Here is a 24,996-nt window from a genome sequence, read left to right on the forward strand (position 1 = left end):
CTCACCCCAGCAGCGTCAGTCCGGAGCAGTTCCAAAGGAATACTTTTTAATAAATCATCAGTCTTATACTTTTAATTTGTATTTTTCTATTGTAGATTTAAAATGTATTTTCCTTTTTTTTTTAGCGGTGGATGAGAGTTCTGAAGACACATCAAGCAGGTAGGATTTTTATGGATTTTTAAAAATTATGTGTTGACTGAGGGAATGCAGAGAAAAGCCTTTGTGGAGAGTTCTACTCTGGGCTAGAGACTATATTATGTGCTGGACGTTTATTACTTTCGTAGTCATTACAATAGCTTCACAAAGTAGCTGTGCTATTATAGCCTATTTTTTATTAATTAGTCAGCTGCGGTTCAGGGAGGTTGATTAATTGACCTATGATTCCATAGTTAATGAGTAGCAGAGCCATGATGTGACTGTCAACCTGTGTGACTCCCACACCCATTCTTCTGTTCCTCAGCAGCACTGGGATTAAGATACGGATCCTAGTCAGATCAACTCAGAAAGTCAAATGTAGTCATGTGTTAACTTAGATGTAGAGTTTTCTTAAGAAACCAGGTTAGTCCAAGCGTTTGTCCTAGTATATTTGACAACTAGTGATAACTAGAGGCAATTAGTGCAGTGGTAACTAGTCTCTTATTTTTACATATCAAAGATTTTAGGGTGGATCTCAGTAACCTATAGCCACAGTACATAGCTTTTACATAAGCAAGACCTAATCAGGCAAGTTCTTAGCTTTAGTGATGTCTGCTGTCCTTGAGATGAATGATTTTTCCAGAAGTGAAGGATATGTAATCTAGGTGTAGACCATGTTACGTTAATTAAATTTATCATCTATTTAGAGGATCTTTCTAAATGGTTCTCTATTTACTGACTTCCCAGTCTAGTTTTCCCTTTAGGCTAATATCCTTCACTAGTTCTTTGAAGCTTTGTCGTTTTCTTGTAGACTTTTTTCCTTTTCTCCATGACTTTTCTATAATCTTTTCTTGATTTTTTTTTTTTTACTTTCTTCTCTGCTTTTCTTGGTGCTTCTTTTATTGCATTAATTTTTTCTATTTCTGCCAGCTACGTATTCTCTGTTTTTCAATAGACAACATCAAGAGCACGTAATTTCAGGATTTTAAGGAATCTTAGAGCCGAATGAATCAAAATACCCTCGGGTACTGCAACCTATGTTTAACATCCTCACCAAGTGCTTGTTTAAATGGAGAATTTGAAACTCAAAAGAGATTAAAGTGACCTATTTGGCTATGATCAGTGATAAGTGTGAGATTTAAATTCAGGTTTCTTAAATTCAGGAGCTCACAGAAAGAAACTATTAGGCAGTGTCTAGGGAAATAGAGGCACGATTACCTGGACTTTATTTTTTATAGCAGTCTCTCTTCTTGGGTATCTGAGTGCCTATGAAGGTTTTTAAGGTCTTGCTAGTTTATATAAGGCAGGACCTGTGTAGGAAAGAAGTTGGACCTTCTAATTTTTAATCTTTTAATCTCTCTGGGAAGAGTATTCACACTAATAACATAAATTTGTGTATTTATTTATTTTTTTAAATTGAAGCATAGTTGATACACGGCGTTGTGTTAGTTTCAGGTGTACAGCATAGTGATTCAACAACTCTGTATGTTACACCATGCTTAGCACAAGTGTAGCTACTATCTGTTACTGCGTAACGCTATTACAGTACCATTGACTGTATACCCTATGCTGTACTTGTATCCCTGTGACTTACTATAACTGGAATCCTGAATCTCCCATTCCCCTTCTCCCATGTTGTCTGTCTGCCACCCCCTTCCCTTCTGGCCACACAGAATTCTCTGTATTTCTGGGTCTGTTTCTGTTTTTTGTTTGTTCATTTGTTCTACTTTCTAGATTCTACATATAAGTGAAATCATATAGTATTTGTCTATCTCTGTCTGACATATTTCACTTAGCATAATATCCTCTAGGTACATCTACATTGTTGCAGATGGCAAGATCTCCTCCTTTTTTTTTGCTTTTTTGCTGTGTATGTGTGTGTGTGTGTGTGAGAGAGAGAGAGAGAGAGAGGGAGAGAGAGAGAGATGTACATCTGTTGATGGACACTTGGGTTTTTTCCATATCTTGGCTGTTGTAAATAATGCTGCAGTAAACGTGGGGGTGCATGTATCTTTTCAAATTAGTGTGTTCGTGTCTTTGGGGAAGTATTAAATAACCAGTAGTGGAATTACTGAATCATATCATATTTCTATTTTTAATTTTTCAAAGAACCTCCGTACTGTTTTCCACAGTGGCTGCGCCAGTTTCTATCCCCAACACCAGTGCACAAGGATTCCTTTTTCTCCACATCCTGGCCAATACTTGTTTTTTGTGTTTTTGATTCTAACCATTGTGACAGGTGTAAGGTGATAATTCATTGTGGTTAACTTTTGTACGATTAACTTTCCAACATTTCAGAGAATTCCTTGCTAGTTGCTCTTACTTATGGGAACTAAGACGGGGTCTTTACTAGGTGTTTCACGTCTTCGGAGAGGTGGAGGAAAAACAGAGAATGAAAACCATTTAAAACCAGAGGCCAAATTTTGAAAGACCTGTACTCTAGCAAGTATAAAACATTGATTACTGAAATTGAAGATGACACAAAGAATAGGAAAGGCATTCTATGCTCATGGATGGGAAGAACATATATCGTTAAAATGTCTACAGTACCCAGCGCAATCTGCAGATTTAATGCAATGCCTATTGAAATACCAACGACATTTCTCACAGAACTAGAACAAACAGTCCTAAAATTTGTATGGAACCACCGAAGACCTCGAATAGCCAAAGCAGTATTGAAAAAGAAAAACAAATTGGAGGTATCACAATTGCAGTTTTCAAGTGATAGTACAAACCTATCCTAATCCAAACAGTATGGTACTGGCATAAAAACAGAGATATAGATCAGTGGAATAAAACAGAAAATCCAGCATGAAACCCATAAGATATGGTCAATTAATCCTTGACGAAGCAGGAAAGAATATCCAATAGGGAAAAAGCAGTCTCTTCAACAAATGGTGTTGGGAAAAGTGAACAGCTACATGCAAAAGAATGAAACTGGACAGAAAAATAAACTCAGAAATGGGTTTAAGACCTAAATGTGACACCTGAAATCATAACATACTTGAAGAGCGCACAGGCAATAATCTCTCTGATATTGGCTGTAGCAACATTTTTTTTCTAGTTCTATGTCCTAAGGCGAGAGCAGTAAAAGCAAAAATAAACTGTTGGGACGACATCAAGATCAAAAGGTTTTGCACAGACGGAATCAATACACAAAACGAAAGGCAAACTACAGAATGGGAGAAGATATTTGTAGATGACATATCTGGTAAAGGGTTAGTATACAAATATGAAGTACTGATAGAACTCAACACCCAAACGCAACCCTGTTTAAAAATGATCAGAAGACAGGACCAGACATTTTTCCAAAGAAAACATACAGATGGCCAACAGGCACAGAAGAAGATGCTTAACATCACTCATCGTCAGGGAAATGCAAATCAAAACTGCAACAAGATACCACTGCACACCCATCAGAATGGCTAAAATCAAAAACACAAGATACAAGTGTTGGTCGGAAGATGGAGAAAAAGGAACTCTCTTGGACTGTTGGTGGGAATGCAAACTGGTACAGCCACTGTGGGAAAAAGTATGGCGTTTCCTCAAAAAGCTAAAAATAGAACTACCCTACAATCCAGTGATTGTACTACTGGGTATTTATCCAAAAAATACAGAAACACCAATTCAAAAGGATACATGCACCCCTATGTTTACTACAGCATTATTTGCAATAGTCAGCCCAAGTGTCCATTGACAGATGAATGGATAAAGAGGAAGTGGTATATATACACAATGGAATAGAAAAGAATGAAATCTTGCCATTTACAGTGAAATGGATGGAAGTAGAGAGTATTATGCTAAGCGAAGTAAGTCAGAGAAAGACATCAACCATATGATTTCACTCATGTAGAATTTAAGGAACAATAAAAATGAGCAAAGAAAAAAAAGAGAGAGACAAACCCAGAAACAGCCTCTTAACTATAGAGAACAAATTGATGGTTGCCAGAGGGGAGATGGGTGGGGGGAATGGCTGAAATAGGAGATAGGGGGTAAGGAATGCCCTTGTCATGAGGAGCCCTGGGTGATGTATGGAATTGCCGAATCATTATATCGTATACACGAAACTAATATAGCACTGCATGTTAATGCTACTGGAATTAAAATAAAAACTAAGTAATAAAAACAGAGGCCAAATTTTAATTATATTAAGAAACTTCTTTCAATAAATAGATAGCTGACCTTTCACTCAATTTTTCTTTTTAATGAACTTGGTTTGTTGTATATTTTTGTCTAAAGGCTTTCTGTTTACCGTGGTGACGAGAATGCACGGCCTACATCAGTTGATGGCAACGTTAATATCAAGGTAAAGTACTCTCTGTGAAATTAATTTTCCTGCTCTGAATTTAGTTTTGTCTATTATTTACTGTTAAAAATTACCAGTGGCCTGCCTGTCATCATTTTATGTTTGTAATGGAAATTTGGTCAGAACAAACCATTTTACGGAAATATGACAAGTTGAAAAATCTTTTTTTTTACTCTGGCAAATAGTGAAGGTGGAGGTTGAAGAAAATGAGCTGGAAAATATATAATGACAGGAAAATTATATTGGGAAAAGCTTTCACATAATGGTGGAAATATGACATTTGGTCAAGGCTCAGGATTCTTACTGTGAATTTTAAATTATCTTATCATGACTGTCTTTCTCTTTGCATCTTTCTTGCTTGCTTGCTGCTTGCTTTCTCTTATTCTTTCTTTCTCTTCCTTCTTCTTTCTTTCTTTCTTTCTTTCTTTCTTTCTTTCTTTCTTTCTTTCTTTCTTTCTTTCTCTAGAAAATATGAATTTTATAATACTAATGCCTAAATGAAATCTTTAGTGGATCCAATTATTTATTGCAGATATTTTTTCTTGGACATTTTTTATTTTGGCAGCCTGTAGTGTTATGACAGAAGATTTTTTTTCTCTGTTTCTATCCTTTGTTCTACATTCAGATTAAAATTATATTAGAAATTGTGGAAATTCAGAAATTTAAATTGTTTCTCAACATGTATATTGCGAAGGCATTCCACTGTGCTTTCAAAATGATTCCAAGGAGAGTATAGTTAAAACTCTTTATCTAAGTGAAGGATACATGTTTTGCCTTAAATAATCATCAGCTCTAGAAGCAGAGGCTCTTCATACCCTTATGGTAAAATGTCCAATTTCAGAAATCTTTTATATTATAGTTTTTAAAAATATCTACTTGTAGCCTTTGTATCAGATTCTAAAACTGAAAATCTCACTCATTTTATGTTTATTTAAATATTCATTTGAAAGCCCCTGCATCATTATATGCTGCTGGATGTTAGGAAACATAATTGTGCATCTCTTGGAACACCTAGAATAAAGTCTTGCTTGGAAGAGGCAATTTAATATTTTTTGAATGTGAATAAATGAGCAGACAGATGGAATTCTGTATAATGGAATGTTATAAGTAATGTAATGTGTATAATTTGTCATAATTAAATACATAAATTTTAAAAAATATGGCTCAAATTTAGATTCTATTTTCATGTTTAGGCTTTATAAGCACAAATGAATTATGTTGAGGAAACAAAGAAATAAATAAGAAGGAAGGTTACAATGTATTGTTTAGTATCCTCTAATTGTGAGCTTAGAGTTGTAGATGAAAATGCCCAACTATTTTCTTTAACCCCACCTATGTCCCATTAGATATATCCTTTCAAGGAATCCATTTCTCCTTAGAATTCTCATTACCAGTTCTTTCTCCATGTGCAAAGTTGATGTATTAGAAACATTTCTTTTTCTATTTTTTCTCTCTCTGGTAGTAATTTATAGCTTTCAGATAGTGATAGATGACCTCAAATTGAACAACCTATAGTGAAAAAATTAAATTCTTTACTACAGTAATTATAAAGAAATAGTTGTAGAGTGAGAAAAGTCAGTATTATTAGGGATAAACTATGAACAAGAGCCTCTGTCTTATATATATTTATAATTTAATGCAATATATATTTATAATATGGAATTGAAAAAATTTTAGAGACTTCTGTTTGTTGTATATCCATAATCATACTTACATATTCCGGAAAATACATATTTTTTCCATATACCTTTTTGTACTTACATTATTCCTTTTTTTCCTTGTCTTAAGCTTGTGCTTGATTGATCGGTCATGTCTTATTATTTTCCTTTTTCTTCACTCCCCCCAACTCTTTTTTCTTTTAATGACTTATCCCTACCCAGTTTTTCCTTGCAGAAACATGTCTTTAGAGTCTGTTCTTTCAGTCCTTCTCTTTCTGTCTCCATTGTCAATATATTTGGTTATAGCTTTGTGTTGTCTGAGTGTGGTTTTCATTCATGAATCATTGCCCTACAAGGTTTATTATTAGTTTTTTCCTCTTTTCTGGAAGGAACTGATTTAAACAATCATTTGTCTTTAGCATTTTGACAAACAAAACCAACTTAAAGTGTAATTCCAACTTACCTGAATAAGATACTACTAAAAACTAAATGTTAATATTTTCTCCTACAAGAGATATTCGTGCAAGTATAAATCATGCAAACACATGTTAAAGTATAAATAATTAATCTAAATTTCTTAATGTTTGTGGTTTTTATCAATAATGCTTTCAATTACCTAGGAACAAAGTTGTGTTTTAGGTTACTTTGGTAAAGAAAGTATTTAAAAATATTTAAAATTTCAATTTAATTTACATATACTGTATTCTTAGTTTTAGAGGTAGAATTCAGTGATTCATTAGTTGCACACAACACCCAGTGCTCATTAATTCAAGTACCCTCCTTAATGCCCATCACTCCTTATTCCACTCCCTGCCCCCCACTCTGCCTCCCCTCCAGCAACCCTGTTTCTTGCCTATAGTTAAGAGTCTCTTAGGGTCTGCCTCCCTCCCTGTTTTCATCTTTTTTTTTCCTTCCCTTCCCCTATGCTCGTCTGTTTTGTTTCTTAACTTCCACATATGAGTGAAATCGTGGTAGTTGTCTTTCTCTGACTGACTTTTTTCGCTTAGCAGAATACCCTCTAGTTCCATTCAAGTCATTGCAAATGGCAGGAGTTCGTTCTTTTTCATGGCTGAGTAATATTCCATTGTGTGTATATGCCACATCTTCTTTATCCATTCATCTGCCGGTGGACATCTAGGCTCTTTCCATAGTCTGGCTACTTGTGGACTTGCTGCTGTTAACACTGGGGTGCAGATGCCCCTTCAGATCACTATGTTTGTATCCTTTGGAGAAATACCTAGTAGTGCAGTTGCTGGGTTGTAGGCTAGCTTTAGTTTTAAATGGTTCAGGAAGAATTTGTATGATAATCAGGGGTAAGGAAAGTAACACTTTGGGACTAGCTATTAAATCTCTCATAATCCTCACCCCATGAGAAAATGTAGGCTAGTAAATGGCAGAACTGTGACTTGAATCTACATTTGAATGATTCCAAAAGCTGTGTTCTTTGTGTAGCGGTGCTCATTTGATAATAGTGACTATTATGATTATTTTACCAAATGTGATACTTGCAATCCTTAAAACTATTAATTTTTGTTCTAGAATGTCCCCAAACAAAGCTTAAGAAACCTAATGGCTGCTTGTGAGAAATTCAAGAACTGTAAGCTATTTGAAGACTTGTGTTATTCACTGCTGTTTGTCCATTCTTGTGTTACTCAGTAATTCAAAATTACAGATATTTTCATGTACTCTTTATTTTGTTTTTTACTAAGTGGAAACAAAACCTGGCCTTATGACAGTAGGCGATAATCTTTCACTTACGGACGATAATTCTGATCATAAAGATGAAGATACAAAAGTGCATGACCTTTTTTGTCCTGCTATTCCATCACCTAGAACTCTTAAAAAGCCTCTCATGCCGTTAGCAGGCCTTCCTGTTACAAAGGTAAGTTGTTTTGTTTTAAACTTTTTCCCCTGATGTTTTTTTTTCACTTACATCCTCTTGATCCTTATAATGAAAAGAATCTTAGGAAGAAATGGAAGTCCTCAAGATCATAAGAGAACACAGTGTAATAACAACAGGGAGATAAGTACCGGATTGAGATTTATAAAGGTTGGTGGGAGTGAACAATTCTTAGGAATGCCAGTATGGAAGTAAAGAATTAGAAAGCAACTGGCAAGAACAGCTAGATGGAGGTGAAGATGAGGGGGGGGGGGGGAAGAATTCATTTAAGAAGGGCAAGATGAATGTAAAGATTGAAGAGTTGAGAGAGAGTATTACAAAAACACAATTGCAGTAGTGGGGCTAAGGGAGAGCAGATAGTCTGTATTATAAAGTAGGGTAGAGATTATTTTGAGTGCAAACTAAGAAAACAAAGTCAGGTAATACAAATGCTTAGACTCTTCTGAATGACTTACAGCTGATTTTCATGAAGCCTGGAAGAAAATTTTATCCCTTTAACTTTAATAAAGTGTGATATCTCATATTTAATTTAGCAAAATCTGTGTTTATAGATAATGCAAAGTGAAATCTGTGTTAGACCTTAATCAGATTTATTATGAATTTTGAATTTTTGGCCATTGTCTTCCTTCTGGTTCCTTTCTGCCTTCCTTTCTTTCTTTTTTTTGAAGATTTTATTTATTTATTTTGTGCGAGACAGTGAGAGAGAGATATTGAGAGCTGGAGCACACAGAAGCAGGGGGAGGGGCAGAGGGAGAAGCAGACACCCCACTGAGCAGGGAGCCTGATTCAGGACTCGATCCCAGGACCCTGGGATCATGACCTGAGCTGAAGGCAGACGCTTAACCAACTGAGCCACCCAGGTGCCCTTCCTTGTGGTTTCTAATTTAACGTACTGTGTGGTATAATCTTGGCAGGTTTTAGATCTTTTTGAGAATAAAGAGAGGAAATAAGTAAACATTTTATGTAGTCTTTTCATTAATTAAAACGGAAATTTCTGATTATGTAAGTGAGGTTCTTAATCTTTATCCAGTAAATGAAATAAATTTTAAGCTGCAACACTCTTAAAGGAGAAAATTGTTTCTGGTTTCTGATTTATTTATTTTTAATTATATCTGCATATAATAGATACATACAAAGACATCAAATGAATGAACTCACAATTTATAAGTTTTTTTCTAATATGAACTATTTGTCATCGTAGAGTCATAAGGAAGGAAAGGTTGCCAACAGAGTGTACAGAATTATTTCTGGAAGACGATTTTTACTTTTTCAAATATCTCCAATAGTGGATACATTTTATATTATTCCCAGGAAACTTTAGTATTCCTAGTTGTTAATTCTTGGGGTTTTTTTAGGTTTTAAAAATTATGAGTAATCTCTGTACCCAACACGGGGCTTGAACTCACAACCCTGAGATCAAGAGTCACACACCCTTCCGACTGAGCCAGCCAGGCACGCACGTAGTTGTTAAATTTAACGTGCGAATTCTTTCGAATCTGAAACTCAGAAATACTGGTGATTGGATTTTTTTGGTCCCTTTCTTCTTTCCTCATGTGAATATTGGGCCCTGCTTGATAATCATACATGTATTTGGAGTCTTTAAAACATTCAGCTTGGATGGTCATGATTATTAATTTGTTAGTACTAGGTTCTTTCTCCAGTCCTTAACTACCGTCTTGTATTCGTAGATAGGAAATTAGAGCTATTAGTTTGCTAGTCACAGTTCATATAAGAAAACCATGTGAATTTTAAAATGGGGTTTTATCTTTTTTTTCATAAATCATAGTAGTACTTAAAAATGCCTCAAAATGCTGTGATCTCATAAGTATTTCTCTTCCACAATTTAAATCTTTTTTTTTTTTTTTTTTTTTTTTTTTTTTTTTCACAGGTGAATCTCTTTTTTTTTTTTTTTTTTTTTTTCTCTCTCAAAATATCTTTTTTTTTTTTTTTTTTTTATTAATAATGATTTTTTATTATATTATGTTAGTCACCATACAGTACATCCCCGGTTTTCGATGTAAGGCTCGATGATTCATTAGTTGTGTATAACACCCAGTGCACCATGCAATATGTGCCCTCCTTACTACCCATCACCGGTCTATCCCATTCCCCCACCCCCCTCCCCTCTGTAGCCCTCAGCTTGTTTCTCATAGTCCATAGTCTCTCATGTTTCATTCCCCCTTCTGATTACCCCCCCTTTCTTTATCCCTTTCTTCCCCTACTGATCATTCTAGTTCTTATGTTCCATAGATGAGAGAAATCATATGATAGTTGTCTTTCTCTGCTTGACTTATTTCACTAAGCATTATCTCCTCCAGTGCCGTCCATGTTGTAGCAAATGTTGAGAACTCATTCTTTCTGATTGCTGAGTAATATTCCATTGTATATATGGACCACAACTTCTTAATCCAGTCATCTGTTGAAGGGCATCTCGGCTCCTTCCACGATTTAGCTATTGTGGACATTGCTGCTATGAACATTGGGGTGCATATGGCCCTTCTCTTCACTACGTCTGTATCTTTGGGGTAAACACCCAGTAGTGCAATGGCTGGATCATAGGGTAGCTCAATTTTTAACTTTTTAAGGGACCTCCACACGGTTTTCCAGAGTGGCTGTACCAACTTGCATTCCCACCAACAATGTAGGAGGGATCCCCTTTCTCCACATCCTCTCCAACAATCCACAATTTAAATCTTTTAAGATTGATTTTTAAAATGGAGTATTCTCATAAAATCTTAAATTGGTGTTTTGCGATTAAATCTTTTTATTAATCTTTAAAATGCTGTTCATTACAGAGATGAATACTTGCCTGCGTATGTTTTTTTCCTAAAGTTTTATTTATTTCAGAGCGAGAGAGAGGGAGTGTGTGGTGGGGGGAGAGGGTAAGAGGGAGAGGAAGAGAGAGGGAGAGAAGCCAACTCCCCACTGAATATGGAGCCTGATGTGGGGCTTAGTTTCTCAAACCCGAGGTCATAACCTGAGCCAAAATCCAGAGTCAGATGCTTAACCAACTGAGCCACCCAGGTGCCCATTAACTTGCCTATGTTAATAAAAGTGTATTTTCTATCCTTGAAACTAATGTGAAGTATATAATCGAAATATTGAATCCAATGGCTTTTTCCCCCTACCTTTATTTTTGTTCTGAAAATTTCAGAATTCCCTGTAGGTTTACATTATTTAATTATATCAATTATATTTTGTTATATTTATATTTAAATATGTATAATTATATTAATTCAATTTTCCTGAGCGATGTCATTTTTTTTCCAACTTCAAATGTATTTGTCTATAACTTTCTTCTTAAGTCTCCTGGGTGCTTCAAATTTGGTATGTCCCAGATTAAAAACATCGTTTCTGACCCTTTCCACTTCCCTGAATTTTGTAATCTGCTGTCATTTGTTTTCCCCATGCTAGTGTATGGCACCAACGAAACACTGAAGCAGAAAAAATCCTGGACTCCAAACTTCCCCGAAATTGCTATATCCAGGGGCACCTGGGTGGCTCACTTGGTTAAGCATCTGACTCTTGACTTGGCTCAGGTCGTGTTCTCGGGGTCCTGGTATATCAAGCCCCATGTCTGGCTCCATACTCAGTAGGGAGTCTGCTTGAAGATTCTCTCTCTTCCTCTCCCTCTGCCCCTTCCCCTGCATGCGCCCACTGTCTCTCTCTAAAAATAAATAAATAAAATTTTAAAAAACAATCACCACATCTCTACCTCTGAAACCAGTAATACATTATTTGTTAATTAATTGAATTTAAATTAGAAAAGCGACACCTGGCTGGCTCAGTGGGTTAAGTGTCTGCCTTCAGCTCAGGTCATGATCCCAGGATCCTGGTATCCAGAATTGCGTTGGGCTCTTTTCTCAGTGGGGAGCCTGCTTCTCTCTCTGCCTGCCACTCCTCCTACTTGTGCTCTCTCTCTCTTTCCCTGACCAATCAATCAATCAATCAATCAACAAAAATCTAAAAAAGAAATAAGTTAAAAAACAAAAAAAAAATTTAGCACATTCAGTCATTTACCACATTCAGAATTTTGTCCCTGCTTACCATTTTTCATATCTTATTACCATAATTCACCCCCTCACCTATAATTTTGAAATACTCTTCTGGTTTTGGTTCCTTTATGTTCATCTTTACATTGCTGTCAGAGGGACCTTTTTAAATACGTTTGTGACGATGTAACATCTCTGCTTATTTGGTGGATACCCATGACATGAAGGAGAAAGTTCATATTCTAGCATGACACTTGCCTTCTTTGGTTCAGTCCTGATTTTCCAATTACATGTCTGTATCCCATTCCCAAAAAGTGTGTTCCAGTTTTGCCACATTCTCTAGCTATCGTCACTTCCTGTGTTATTTCATAGTTCATCCTTAAGCTCCTCCTACCTTTTCTGGAAGGCCCCTCACACCCTCCTTGTGCACTTTGTCTGTCTTTCAAGATACAGCCCTATCTTTGCAGCACTTCCTGAGCTTCCCACATACAACTGTTTTCTCTTTTGTGCCTTCGCTGTGCTTCATTCACCTCACCTGTAGAACTAGTAAATGATACTCTGTGTTCTTATCTGTTTTCGTCCATCTCTGGCCCTACTAGCATATAGGGTAGTCTCTGTCTTTTCTTTCTATTTCCAACTTGTCCCAGGATAGTGCCTATGACTTGACGGAGATGGTATGTATTTGTCTTTCTTGAGTAAGTGAGTGAGCGAGCAATTGAATTAATGTGATGTTTTCTGAAGGTGGGTTTTGTTTTGTGTTGTTTTTATAGGACGGAGAGGTGCTATCAGCAATTGGGGAAAAGGACAATGGGATTGATATGGAAAGTGCTCCACGAGAGCAAACAGTTAATGACAGCTTGACTTCTGCTGATAGAGCATCCAAAAATAATGGAGATGGTAAGTGAGTGAACATCTATGAATCTTTTTCTATGCTTAAGTGCTGGTACATCACAATCGGTAAGTCTGTAGATCTGGATATGTTTTCCATTTCATTAAGGTATTTTTCTTTTGCTGTCTTTCCTTATAAGTATCCCGATGACTACCAACTTTTTCTTCTTGAAAATACTTCAACTCCCTGAAAATCTTTACTGCTATTACTTTTATTTTATTGAAATATTCATGAATGGGGATAGGCTTGTATATGTGGCCAATTAGATTACCACGTTTTTAACCATCTATGTATATAAGATAACTCACTTTGTTTTCTCCCTAATGAGTCCTATTGGTCTTTAATGATCAGATCCACTATTTTCAGGGTGGAGTGGATAACTCATCCTATATTTTGGATGAAGTATTTTTGACTTTTTGACTAGTTTGTTCACTACTGCCTTTAACAGGTGAATTATGTTTTTAATTTTATAAGAAATTAAGAAAAAGAATGGAAACAAACTATAATCAGTAGTGTAATCAGTAGTTATATATCTTTCTATAATTATCCCCGTTACCTTATTGATTCATAACTACCATAAAAATGAATTAAGCCCTATTTAGTTGGAGAAAATTTATGTGATCTTTTCATTTTTTTTGCAGGAACTTTTTACTATAGAATATATTGATAATTATCAGGATTCTCTTTTTTTCTGATTAAAATAGGATTGTTGCTTGTATCATATTATTTTCTGACATCATTATTTCATCCTTTATTCAAATGGATATAGAATTACAGAAATCTCCTAGGCAAATACTAAGAAAAACAGATTGAAGGAAAGGTGTTCTGTGGCATGACCTACTGACTGTAATCATGTACAAAACATCAACCCACATCATAAAGATTCCACATAATGCAGTTGTATTAGAGGCTCCCAAAACGACACCCAGATGTGGTTTTTCACTAGAAGACCTCACAGGTCTCAGCATAGTTGTACTCATGCCTGTGGTTTATTACAGTGGAAGGATACAAAACAAAATCAGCACAGAGCAAAGGGGCATGGAGTGAAGTCTAGAGGAAGCCAAGTGCAGGTTTCTATGCGTATGGATGTGCTTCATTCCTCCAGCATCACATTATGATGACACATGTGAAACGTTGTCTGCCAATAGAGGAATCTTAGAGAGACTAAATGAAGTTTTCTTTAAATGACAGTCAGGTAGGCATCTTTCCCCTAGCATATACCAAAATTCCAGGTTCACAGAAGGAAATGAAGTATACAGGATAAATCACCTGGTTGGTACCAAGGCTTAGGCAGAGCCACTCTTAGCAGTTATGGAATGGTGGGAACACTGCACACATCCAGGCTCCCAGATACCAACCAAGGGCCAGCCGTTCAGGTGGGATCTAACGGTGGCTGTCTATGGCCTGCTGTATGGAACCTTTTCTGCAGAGGAATTATAGCCCTGACTTACTTTGTATTCAGATTTTCTTTCAATAGCAAGTAATATGGTGATATAACATGGTACTGATTTCAGGAGCATCATCCTATACCACAGTGGTACATTGTTACATTAACATTAAGTCATCTTTGTCCCCCAAAGTCCATAGTTTACATTAGGGCTCAGTCCGGTGTTGTACACCCAATGCACCCATGTGGTGTCACATAGAAGGGTTCCACTGCCTCAAAAGTCCTCCGGGCTGTGCCTATTCCTCCCTCCTTTTGCCGCAACCCTTAATTCCTAGCTTACAAAGTTATACCTTTCCAGAATGTGAAAGAGTTGCAATCATACAGTAGGTATCTTCTTGGATGTTTAAAACATTAAAATTCCAAGGTAATTGAATGTACCGATTCAAGATAGCCTTTGTCCTTTGTTTTGTTTGTTCATCAGTGTAGGATCTGATGACATGTGCCTTATGGACTGAGAAAGTGTGATTTCTGTAGACATTTGTCACATAATGGGGAGGGTTGAGAACAATGACATTATGTACTACTACCTAGCACTAACCATTGGTACCATCCTCGTCTAAGAGGTGAGTCCAGATAGACTCTCTAGCAATGAAAGTAGGTAGTCTCAAGAGGTTATACTTTATTAAACCAGATGCACTAAAATCACTAACTTTCATACTTACCTTGCAATTGGAAATAAGGCGCGAGAGAGTCTGTTTGCTGTGTTTTGCCATGCTGCAATGTACCGTGGCTACAGACCAAACTTTGTGATGAGGTGTTTCATGGTAAACTTAACAGTCTCTGCTGAAGTGCTGGAGAAGTTCTGCTGTGTTACAGCAAAATAAGTACAGTCTCTTTTAACTGCTCCTGGTCGTGGAAGTCCAGAAGAATCATGCTATTTAAGTTTGACTTTGTCAGTCTCTGATAATGATTCTGCTGATGATAGCATTTTCTGACAGTCTCATAGGGTTTGGTTACAATCATGGTCATTATAAACATTCACTTGCAGGTACCAAATTTTGATAAATACCATTCTTTTCTTGCATTTGGTAAACGTAGAGGAGAAAGTAAGATTTCTTAATGCATTAACTGCCTACCAATAGTATGCTTAATTTTCCCTCCAGTGTGGTTTCCAGGTCTGGTCCCAAAAATATACTTTTTAACAAATCATCAGTCTTATACTTTTAATCTGTATTTTTCTAATGTTGATTTAAAATGTATTTTGGTTTTTTCTTTAGCGGTGGATGAGAGTTCTGAAGACACATTAAGCAGGTAGGATTTTTATGGATTTTTAAAAATTATGTGTTGACTGAGGGAATGCAGAGAAAAGCCTTTGTGGAGAGTTCTACTCTGGGCTAGAGACTATATTACGTGCTGGACGTTTATTACTTTCATAGTCATTACAATAGCTTCACAAAGTAGCTGTGCTATTATAGCCTATTTTTTATTAATTAGTCAGCTGTGGTTCAGGGAGGTTGATTAATTGACCTATGATTCCATAGTTAATGAGTAGCAGAGCCATGATGTGACTGTCAGCCTGTGTGACTCCCACACCCATTCTTCTGTTCCTCAGCAGCACTGGGATTAAGATACGGATCCTAGTCAGATCAACTCAGAAAGTCAAATGTAGTCATGTGTTAACTTAGATTTAGAGTTTTCTTAAGAAACCAGGTTAGTCCAAGCGTTTGTCCTAGTATATTTGACAACTAGTGATAACTAGAGGCAATTAGTGCGGTGGTAACTAGTCTCTTTTTACATATCAAAGATTTTGGGGTGGATCTCAGTAACCTATAGCCACAGTACATAGCTTTTACATAAGCAAGACCTAATCACGCAAGTTCTTAGCTGTAGTGATGTCTGCTCTCCTTGAGATGAATGATTTTTCCAGAAGTGAAGGATATGCAATCTAGGTGTAGACCATGTTACGTTAATTAAATTTATCATCTATTTAGAGGATCTTTCTAAACGGTTCTCTATTTACTGACTTCCCAGTCTAGTTTTCCCTTTAGGCTAGTACCCTTCACTAGTTCTTTGAAGCTTTTTCTTTCTTTCTTTTTTTTTTTTGTAGACTTTTTTCTTTTTCTCTATGACTTTTCTATAATCTTTTTTGATTTTTTTTTAAACTTTCTTCTCTGCTTCTCTTGGTGCTTCTTGTATTCCATTAATTTCTTCTACTTCTGCCAGCTACGTATTCTCTGTTTTTCTGTAGACAACATCAAGAACACATAAGTTCAGGATTTTAAGGAATCTTAGAGATGAATGATTCAAAATACCGTCAGGTACTGCAACCTATGTTTAACATCCTTACCAAATGGTTGTTTAAATAGAGAATTTGAAACTCAAAAGAGATGAAAGTGACCTATTTGGCTATTATATGTGACAAGAGTGAGATTTAAATTCAGGTTTCTTCCTTTTTCCTCATCTAGTGGGTGAATGTTTTAATAATAGAAAGATGGGGAGTGGGTCTAGTAAACACAGTGAAGGTGGGTTAGGAAGGAGTTAGCAGGGGAGGCCGAGTTTCAAGAACAACAACGTTGGGTTGGACAAGAATAAGAGTTTTAGAAAAGATGTCAGAATATTGGGTTTTATTGTAAGTTAGTTAAAGATGCCCTATAGGAAGGAAGGATACACACACAAAGGAATGAAGGACACAGGATATTGGGAGTTGTGTAGAAAGGCATATTAAAATAGAGGGTTCAAGAGAATCCTGAGCAGCTTTTTTGTTTTTGTTTAATTGAGCGAACTAGCGCACTTCAGGTTTTCTGTTGAGAGATATTAAAATCATTTGAGCCACTGGAAAGAGTCTTTTTACAGAATATAGGAATGTGATACCATCTACTTCCATTCCAACTTACAGAGAGTGGCTTAAATCCTCTCGAGTAATAGGGGGAATGGTGATTCTGAACTATCTAGATGTATGGCCCAAGGTCGTGGTCTCCTCCATCCACCTCTTTTCCTAATTCTTTGATGCCTTTCCATGTACATGTAGGGTTTGGTGGGGTGGGACTGGGTGTCATATCTGTAACAGAGCTTCATTTGGGTAGTTGGTAACATGTCTACGTTGAGATGACTCCATGGATGACTGAAACTCCGTGTAGCTTGTTCTCCAGGAGCAGCAAATGGCTCCTACTGTTGGTCATTTGAGCTTATCCTTGTTTTGGGAGCCTGTGCTTTCATAGTCTAGAGATTGAAAAGTTGGAGAGTACGACTGAGCCCTGCAGAAGAGTGATCTAGGAGTGGGAGCTCACAGAAAGGAACTATTAGGCAGTGTCTAGGGAAATAGAGGCACGATTACCTGGACTTTATTTTTTATAGCAGTCTCTCTTCTTGGGTATCTGAGTGCCTATGAAGGTTTTTAAGGTCTTGCTAGTTTATATAAGGCAGGACCTGTGTAGGAAAGAAGTTGGACCTTCTAATTTTTAATCTTTTAATCTCTCTGGGAAGAGTATTCACACTAATAACATAAATTTGTGTATTTATTTATGTTTTTAAATTGAAGCATAGTTGATACACAGCGTTGTGTTAGTTTGAGGTGTTCAACATAGTGATTCAACAACTCTGTATGTTACACCATGCTTAGCACAAGTGTAGCTACTATCTGTTACTGCATAATGCTATTACAGTACCATTGACTGTATACCCTATGCTGTACTTGTATCCCTGTGACTTACTATAACTGGAATCCTGAACCTCCCATTCCCCTTCTCCCATGTTGTCTGTCTGCCACCCCCTTCCCTTCTGGCCATACAGAATTCTCTGTATTTCTGGGTCTGTTTCTGTTTTTTGTTTGTTCATTTGTTCTACTTTCTAGATTCTACATATAAGTGAAATCATATAGTATTTGTCTATCTCTGTCTGACATATTTCACTTAGCATAATATCCTCTAGGTACATCTACATTGTTGCAGATGGCAAGATCTCCTCCTTTTTTATGGCTAGGTAACATTCCTCTGTGTGTGTGTGTGTTTGTGTGTGTGTGTGTGTGTGTGAGAGAGAGAGAGAGAGAGAGAGAGAGAGAGAGAGGTACATCTGTTGATGGACACTTGGGTTGTTTCCATATCACGGCTGTTGTAAAGAATGCTGCAATAAACATGGGGGTGCATGTATCTTTTCAAATTAGTGTGTTCGTGTCTTTGGGGAAGTATTAAATAACCAGTAGTGGAATTACTGGATCATATGGTATTTCTATTTTTAATTTTTCAAAGAACCTCCATACTGTTTTTCACAGTGGCTGCACCAGTTTCTATCCCCAACACCAGTGCACAAGGGTTCTTTTTTCTCTACATCCTCGCCAATATTTGTTTTTTGTGTTTTTGATTCTAACCATTGTGACAGGTGTAAGGTGATAATTCATTGTGGTTAACTTTTGCACGATTAGCTTTCCAACATTTCAGAGAATTCCTTGCTTGTCACTCTTACTTATGGGAACTAAGACTGGGGCTTTACTAGGTGTTTCACGTCTTTGGAGAGGTGGAGACAAAACAGAGAACGAAAACTGTTTAAAACCAGAGTCCAAAGTTTGAAAGACCTGTACTCTAGCAACTATAAAACATTGATGACAGAAACTGAAGATGACACAAAGAAGTGGAAAGACATTCTATGCTCATGGATGGGAAGAACATATATCGTTAAAATGTCTACAGTACCCAACGTAATCTGCAGATTTAATGCAATGCTTATTGAAATACCAACGACATTTCTCACAGAACTAGAACAAACAGTCCTAAAATTTGTATGGAACCACTGAAGACTTCGAGTATCCAAAGCAATACTGAAAAAGAAAAACAAATTGGAGGTATCACATTTGTAGATTTCAAGTTATAGTACAAACCTATCCTAATCCAAACAATATGGTACTGGCATAAAAACAGAGATATAGATCAGTGGAATAAAACAGAAAATCCAGAATGAAACCCATAAGAATATGGTCAATTAATCCTTGACGAAGCAGGAAAGCATATCCGATGGGGAAAAAGCAGTCTCTTCAACAAATGGTGTTGGGAAAAGTGAACAGCTACATGCAAAAGAATGAAACTGGACAGAAAAATAAACTCAGAAATGGGTTTAAGACCTAAATGTGACACCTGAAATCATAACATACTTGAAGAGCACACGGGCAATAATCTCTCTGATATTGGCTGTAGCAACATTTTTTTGCTAGTTCTATGTCCTGAGGCAAGAGCAGTAAAAGCAAAAATAAACTGTTGGGACATCAAGATCAAAAGGTTTTGCACAGTGACGGAATCAATACACAAAAGGAAAAGGCAACCTAGAGAATGGGAGAAGATATTTGCAGATGACATATCTGGTAAAGGGTTAGTATACAAATACGAGGTACTGATAGAACTCAACACCCAAACGCAACCCTGTTTAAAAATGATCAGAAGACAGGAGCATACATTTTTCCAAAGAAAACATACAGATGGCCAACAGGCACATAAGAACATGCTTAACATCACTCATCGTCAGGGAAATGCAAATCAAAATTGCAACGAGATACCACCGCACACCCGTCAGAATGGCTAAAATCAAAAACACAAGACACAAGTGTTGGCCAGGAGGCGGAGAAAAAGGAACCCTCTTGGACTGTTGGTGGGAATGCAACAGCCACTGTGGGAAAAAGTATGGTGTTTCCTCAAAAAGCTAAAAATAGAACTACCCTACAATCCAGTGATTGCACTACTGGGTATTTATTCAAAAAATACAAAAACACCAATTCAAAGGGATACATGCACCCCTATGTTTACTACAGCATTTTTTGCAATAGTCAGCCCAAGTGTCCATTGACAGATGAATGGATAAAGAGGAAGTGGTATATATACACAATGGAATATTATTCAGCCATAGAAAAGAATGAAATCTTGCCATTTACAATGAAATGGATGTAAATAGAGAGTATTAAGCTAAGTGAAGTAAGTCAGAGAAAGACATCAACCGTATGATTTCCCTCATGTAGAATTTAAGGAACAATAAAAATGAGCAAAGAAAAAAAAGAGAGACAGACAAACCCAGAAACAGCCTCTTAACTATAGAGAACAAATTGATGGTTTCCAGAGGGGAGATGGGTGGGGGAATGGCTGAAATAGGAGATAGGGAGTAAGGAATGCCCTTGTCATGAGGAGCCCTGGGTGATGTATGGAATTGCCGAATCATTATATTGTATACATGAAACTAATATAGCACTGCATGTTAATGGTACTGGAATTAAAATAAAAACTTAGTAATAAAAACAGAGGCCAAATTTTAATTATATCAAGAAACTTCTTTCAATAAATAGATAGCTGACCTTTCACTCAATTTTTCTTTTTAATGAACTTGGTTTGTTGTATATTTTTGCTCTAAAGTCTTTCTGTTTGCTGCGGTGGTGATGATTCATGGCCTACATCAGATGATGACGACTTTAATATCAAGGTAAAGTACTCTCTTGTGAAATTAATTTTCCTGCTCTGAATTTAGTTTTGTCTATTATTACTGTTAAAATTTAGCAGTGGCCTGCCTGTCATCATTTTATGTTTGTAATGGAAAGTTGGTCAGAACAAACGATTTTACAAAATTATGGCAAGTTGAAAAATCTTTTTTTTTTTTACTCTGGCAAATAGTGAAGGTGGAGGTTGAAGAAAATGAGCTGGAAAATATATAATGACAGGAAAATTATATTGGGAAAAGCTTTCGCATAATGGTGGAAATATGACATTTAGTCAAGGATAAGGATTCTTACTGTGAGGTTTAAATTATCTTAACATGACTGTCTTTCTCTTTGCATCTTGCTTGCTTGCTTGCTTTCTTGCTTTCTTGTTTTCTTTCTTTCTCTCATTCTTTCTCTCTCTCTCTCTCTTTCTTTCTTTCTTTCTCTTATTCTTGCACTCTTTCTTTTCCTTCCTTCCTTCCTTCCTTCCTTCCTTCCTTCCTTCCTTCCTTCCTTCCTTCCTTTCTTTCTTCCTTCCTTTTTCTTTCTTTGTTTCTCTAGAAAACATGAATTTTATAGTACTAATGCCTAAATGAAATCTTTAGTGGATCCAATTATTTATTGCAGATATTTTTCTTGGACATTTTTTATTTTGGCAGCCTGTAGTGTTATGACAGAAGATATTTTTTCTCTGTTTCTATTCTTTGTTCTACATTCAGACTAAAATAAATCGACATTGTCTAAATTCAGAAATTTAAACTGTTTCTCAACATGTATATTGCGAAGGCATTCCACTGTGCTTTCAAATTAGTTCCATGGAGAGTATAGTTAAAACTCTTTATCTATGTGAAGAACACATGTTTTGCCTAAAATAATAATCAGCTCTAGAAGCAGAGGCTCTTCATACCCTTATGGTAAAATGTCCAATTTCAGAAATCTTTTATATTATAGTTTAAAAAATATCTACTTATAGCCTTTGTATCAGATTCTAAAACTGAAAATCTCACTCATTTTATGTTTATTTAAATATTCATTTGAAAGCCCCTGCATCATTATATGCTGCTGGATGTTAGGAAACATAATTGTGCATCTCTTGGAACACCTAGAATAAAGTCTTGCTTGGAAGAGGCAATTTAATATTTTTTGAATGTGAATAAATGAGCAGACAGATGGAATTCTGTATAATGGAATGTTATAAGTATTGTAATGTGTATAATTTGTCATAATTAAATACATAAATTTTAAAAAATATGGCTCAAATTTAGATTCTATTTTCATGTTTAGGCTTTATAAGCACAAATGAATTATGTTGAGGAAACAAAGAAATAAATAAGAAGGAAGGTTGCAGTGTATTTTTTAGTATCCTCTAATTGTGAGCTTAGAGTTGTAGATAAAAATGCCCAACTATTTTCTTTAACCCCACCTATGTCCCATTAGATATATCCTTTCAAGGAATCCATTTCTCCTTAGAATTCTCATTACCAGTTCTTTCTCCATGTGCAAAGTTGATGTATTAGAAACATTTCTTTTTCTATTTTTTTGTCTCTCTGGTAATAATTTATAGCTTTCAGATAGTGATGGATGACCACAAATTGAACAACCTATAGTGAAAACATTAAATTGTTTACTACAGTAATTATAAAGAAATACTTGTAGAGTGAGAAAAGTCAGTATTATTAGGGATAAACTATGAACAAGAGCCTCTGTCTTATATATATTTATACTTTATATGTAATATGTATTTATAATATGTAATTGAAAAAATTTTAGAGACTTCTGTTTGTTGTATATCCATAATCATACTTACATATTCCGGAAAATACATATTTTTTCCATATACCTTTTTGTACTTACATTATTCCTTTTTTTCCTTGTCTTAAGCTTGTGCTTGATTGATTGGTCATTTCTTATTGTTTTCCTTTTTGCTTCTTCTCCCCCCAACTCTTTTTTTTTTTAATGACTTATCCGTACCCTAATTTTTCCTTGAAGAAACATTTCTTTAGAGTCTGTTCTTTCAGTCCTTCTCTTTCTGTCTCCATTGTCAATATATTTGGTTATGGCTTTGTGTTGTCTGAGTGTGGTTTTCATTCATGAATCATTGCCCTACAAGGTTTATTATTAGTTTTTTCCTCTTTTCTGGAAGGAGCTGATTTAAACAATCGTTTGTCTTTAGCATTTTGACAAACAAAACCAACTTAAAGTGTAATTCCAACTTACCTGAATAAGATATTACTAAAAACTAAATTTTAATATTTTCTCCTACAAGAGATATTCGTGCAAATATAAATCATGCAAACACATGTTAAAGTATAAATAATTAATCTAAATTTCTTAATGTTTGTGGTTTTTATCAATAATGCTTTCAATTACCTAGGAATAAAGTTGTGTTTTAGGTTACTTTGGTAAAGAAAGTATTTAAAAATATTTAAAATTTCAATTTAATTTACATATACTGTATTCTTAGTTTTAGAGGTAGAATTCAGTGATTCATTAGTTGCACACAACACCCAGTGCTCATTAATTCAAGTACCCTCCTTAATGCCCATCACTCCTTATTCCACTCCCTGCCCCCCACTCTGCCTCCCCTCCAGCAACCCTGTTTCTTGCCTATAGTTAAGAGTCTCTTAGGGTCTGCCTCCCTCCCTATTTTCATCTTTTTTTTTTCCTTCCCTTCCCCTATGTTCGTCTGTTTTGTTTCTTAACTTCCACATATGAGTGAAATCGTGGTAGTTGTCTTTCTCTGACTTTTTTCGCTTAGCAGAATACCCTCTAGTTCCATTCAAGTCATTGCAAATGGCAGGAGTTCGTTCTTTTTGATGGCTGAGTAATATTCCATTGTGTGTATATGCCACATCTTCTTTATCCATTCATCTGCCAGTGGACATCTAGGCTCTTTCCATAGTCTGGCTATTGTGGACTTGCTGCTGTTAACATTGGGGTGCAGATGCCCCTTCAGATCACTATGTTTGTATCCTTTGGAGAAATACCTAGTAGTGCAGTTGCTGGGTTGTAGGCTAGCTTTAGTTTTAAATGGTTCAGGAAGAATTTGTATGATAATCAGGGGTAAGGAAAGTAACACTTTGGGACTAGCTATTAAATCTCTCATAATCCTCACCCCATGAGAAAATGTAGGCTAGTAAATGGCAGAACTGTGACTTGAATCTACATTTGAATGATTCCAAAAGCCGTGTTCTTTGTGCAGCAGTGCTTATTTGATAATAGTGACTATTATGATTATTTTACCAAATGTGATACTTGCAATACTTAAAACTATTTATTTTTGTTCTAGAATGTCCCCAAACCAAGCTTAATAAAGCTAATGGCTGCTTATGAGAAAATCAAGAACTGTAAGCTATTTGAAGACTTGTGTTATTCACTGCTGTTTGTTCATTCTTGTGTCACTCAGTAATTCAAAATTACAGATATTTTCATGTACTCTTTATTTTGTTTTTTACTAAGTGGAAACAAAACCTGGCCTTATGACAGTAGGCGATAATCTTTCACTTACGGACGATAATTCTGATCATAAAGATGGAGATACAAAAGTGCATGACCTTTTTTGTCCTGCTATTCCATCAACTAGAACTCTTAAAAAGCCTCTCATGCCATTAGCAGGCCTTGGTGTTACAAAGGTAAGTTGTTTTGTTTTAAACTTTTTCCCCTGATGTTTTTTTTCACTTACATCCTCTTGATCCTTATAATGAAAAGAATCTTAGGAAGAAATGGAAGTCCTCAAGATCATAAGAGAACACAGTGTAATAACAACAGGGAGATAAGTACCGGATTGAGATTTATAAAGGTTGGTGGGAGTGAACAATTCTTAGGTATGCCAGTATGGAAGTAAAGAATTAGAAAGCACCTGGCAAGAACAGCTAGATGGAGGTGAAGATGAGGGGGGGGGGGGGAAGAATTCATTTAAGAAGGGCAAGATGAATGTAAAGATTGAAGAGTTGAGAGAGATTATTACAAAAACACAATTGCAGTAGTGGGGCTAAGGGAGAGCAGATAGTCTGTATTATAAAATAGGGTAGAGATTATTTTGAGTGCAAACTAAGAAAACAAAGTCAGGTAATACAAATGCTTAGACTCTTCTGAATGACTTACAGCTGATTTTCATGAAGCCTGGAAGAAAATTTTATCCCTTTAACTTTAATAAAGTGTGATATCTCATATTTAATTTAGCAAAATCTGTGTTTATAGATAATGCAAAGTGAAATCTGTGTTAGACCTTAATCAGATTTATTATGAATTTTGAATTTTTGGCCATTGTCTTCCTTCTGGTTC

At 35.9% G+C, this 24,996-nt stretch overlaps 1 protein-coding gene across 1 annotated transcript in view; it reads left to right on the top strand.

The window, feature by feature from the left end:
• The window catches only part of LOC125280907 (ankyrin repeat domain-containing protein 26-like), a 414,415-nt gene that overhangs the window by 28,766 nt on the left and 360,653 nt on the right, over positions 1–24,996 (top strand). Inside the window, exons 9-17 of the mRNA XM_057304708.1 lie at positions 126–159; positions 4,375–4,441; positions 7,639–7,696; positions 7,809–7,981; positions 12,762–12,888; positions 15,545–15,578; positions 20,651–20,717; positions 24,002–24,059; positions 24,172–24,344. Coding sequence (XP_057160691.1) covers positions 126–159; positions 4,375–4,441; positions 7,639–7,696; positions 7,809–7,981; positions 12,762–12,888; positions 15,545–15,578; positions 20,651–20,717; positions 24,002–24,059; positions 24,172–24,344 — 791 coding nt within the window. The remainder of the gene's footprint in view (positions 1–125; positions 160–4,374; positions 4,442–7,638; positions 7,697–7,808; positions 7,982–12,761; positions 12,889–15,544; positions 15,579–20,650; positions 20,718–24,001; positions 24,060–24,171; positions 24,345–24,996) is intronic.

Source organism: Ursus arctos, unplaced genomic scaffold (assembly GCF_023065955.2).
Source record: "Ursus arctos isolate Adak ecotype North America unplaced genomic scaffold, UrsArc2.0 scaffold_30, whole genome shotgun sequence".
Classification (NCBI taxonomy): domain Eukaryota; kingdom Metazoa; phylum Chordata; class Mammalia; order Carnivora; family Ursidae; genus Ursus; species Ursus arctos.